General features: G+C 58.8%; 1 protein-coding gene across 1 annotated transcript in view; it reads right to left on the bottom strand.

Annotated features, from left to right (window-relative positions):
• Nucleotides 1-1,555, bottom strand: part of ACOT11 (acyl-CoA thioesterase 11) — an 11,839-nt gene that overhangs the window by 617 nt on the left and 9,667 nt on the right. The window contains exons 9-15 of the mRNA XM_009319840.1: nt 1,442-1,497; nt 1,247-1,313; nt 1,089-1,172; nt 843-976; nt 390-521; nt 187-313; nt 1-83 (exon numbers count right to left, since the gene is read on the bottom strand). The exon at nt 1-83 is cut by the window's left edge and continues 617 nt beyond it. Coding sequence (XP_009318115.1) covers nt 1-83; nt 187-313; nt 390-521; nt 843-976; nt 1,089-1,172; nt 1,247-1,313; nt 1,442-1,497 — 683 coding nt within the window. The remainder of the gene's footprint in view (nt 84-186; nt 314-389; nt 522-842; nt 977-1,088; nt 1,173-1,246; nt 1,314-1,441; nt 1,498-1,555) is intronic.

Raw genomic sequence — 1,555 nt, 5'->3', positions numbered from 1 at the left:
GCACAGAAGTTGGAGGACAGTCCCGCCACGTTGGTGGTGACGTAGTTGAGGTACCCTGGCGTAGCCTGGTTGTAGTAAGCCACCTGCAAGGCACAGGAGATGGTTAGTAGGGGCATGTGGGGATGGGGGAGCCTCCCCAATGGGGTGTGACTGGCAGAGCCCCATGGCACGGCTGCAGCATCCCACCTTGCTCGCCTCATCCGACTCCGTCCAAATGCAAAAGCCAGAGCAGAGTGTCTCCCCCCGTGTGAAGCCAGCACTGGCGGGGGGGGTGGGCAGCGTCACTGACCGAAAGGCCACCACGTAGGGGTCCCTGGGGAGGAGACAGCCCAGTGAGCCAGCGCAGCCTGGCTGGCGAGGAGCAGGGGGTTGGGAACAGGGATGGTTACCCCTTGCTGCAGGGTTTTCGTCGGGACGCCAGGATGATGAAGTCCTGTGGCTTGTTTTCGTGGCTGAGTGTCTGGCTCACCACATGGTAGATCATGTCGTCGTCATCTACTTGCTGGACAAGCTCGGCGCTCCTGCGAGGCGGGAGGGGACCAGTCAGAGAAACCCTGCTGTGGCCCCCAGGTCCGGGGGCTTACACATTTACAGCCCACCACCATACCCAAAATATTTCGGGAGACCCAAAATAGATGTTTTCTGCAGCAAAGTGCACCCATCAGCCCAGGTGGAGCCGGGATGGGGACACATAGTGAAAGGTCTCTAGGAGGGATCATGGCTCCGGGGCAACACACTTGCTCCCAGGAAAGCCCAAAGGGACATTCATCTACAAGTCTTAAATTTAGGGATGTGATTTTTGGAAAGGGCCGGGTGCCCCCAGGAAGCCCCACAGCACTCACGCATAGTGGCTGGCCCACTCGTGCCGGCGCCGCAGGTCGGAGAGCAGGGAGAAGGCTTGGCTGGCCGCGATGCGGACTGACCTGTCAATGCGGAAGGAAAGGAACTTGTCCTCCTCCAGCGTGTACATCCGCACCTCGGGGAGCACAGGGCACGGGCTGGGACATGTTCAGCCACCACCGAGCCCCCGGATTGCCCAGGCTTTGGCGGCAAGAAGCCGCTCAGGGAGACGGGGCAGGGTTTAATACCTTTTCCTTTTCTCTGGCAAGTGCCCAGTTCGCTTTGGCTACAAGTGTCTTCAGCGCAGAGACGTTGTTGTAGCTCAGATAAACCTGGGGCAGGGGCAGCACGTCAGGGGCAGGAAGGGGGGGCAGGAGGCAGCGACTCCCGCGGGGCAGCACCCTACCTTGTTGCTTTGGTCCCAGGGCACAGAGAGCGGCACCTCAGTCTGTTTGCAGGAGACGACGTATTTTCTGCAGGAAAGGAACAGTTTCCCTTATGGTGGGACACAAACCACCCACAGACTGTCCCTGTACCCCAGTGCCAAGCCCCCCTCTCCTCCCTCCTCCATCCTTGCATTCCACTTGCTTTTTCCACTCACCGGTCCAGCCGAATTTTTTTCCTAGCACTGGCTTCTCTGTACCTCCTCTCTCCGTCCTGATAAACAGGAAAAGCACATTAGGTTAATAGAAAAAGGAGGAAAAAAAACCCCCGC

Source organism: Pygoscelis adeliae, unplaced genomic scaffold, assembly GCF_000699105.1.
Source record: "Pygoscelis adeliae isolate BGI_AS28 unplaced genomic scaffold, ASM69910v1 Scaffold181, whole genome shotgun sequence".
In the NCBI taxonomy this organism is placed as follows: Eukaryota; Metazoa; Chordata; class Aves; order Sphenisciformes; family Spheniscidae; genus Pygoscelis; species Pygoscelis adeliae.
Note: the sequence above shows the minus strand (reverse complement) of the source record. Positions and strands in the feature narration are given on the sequence as shown.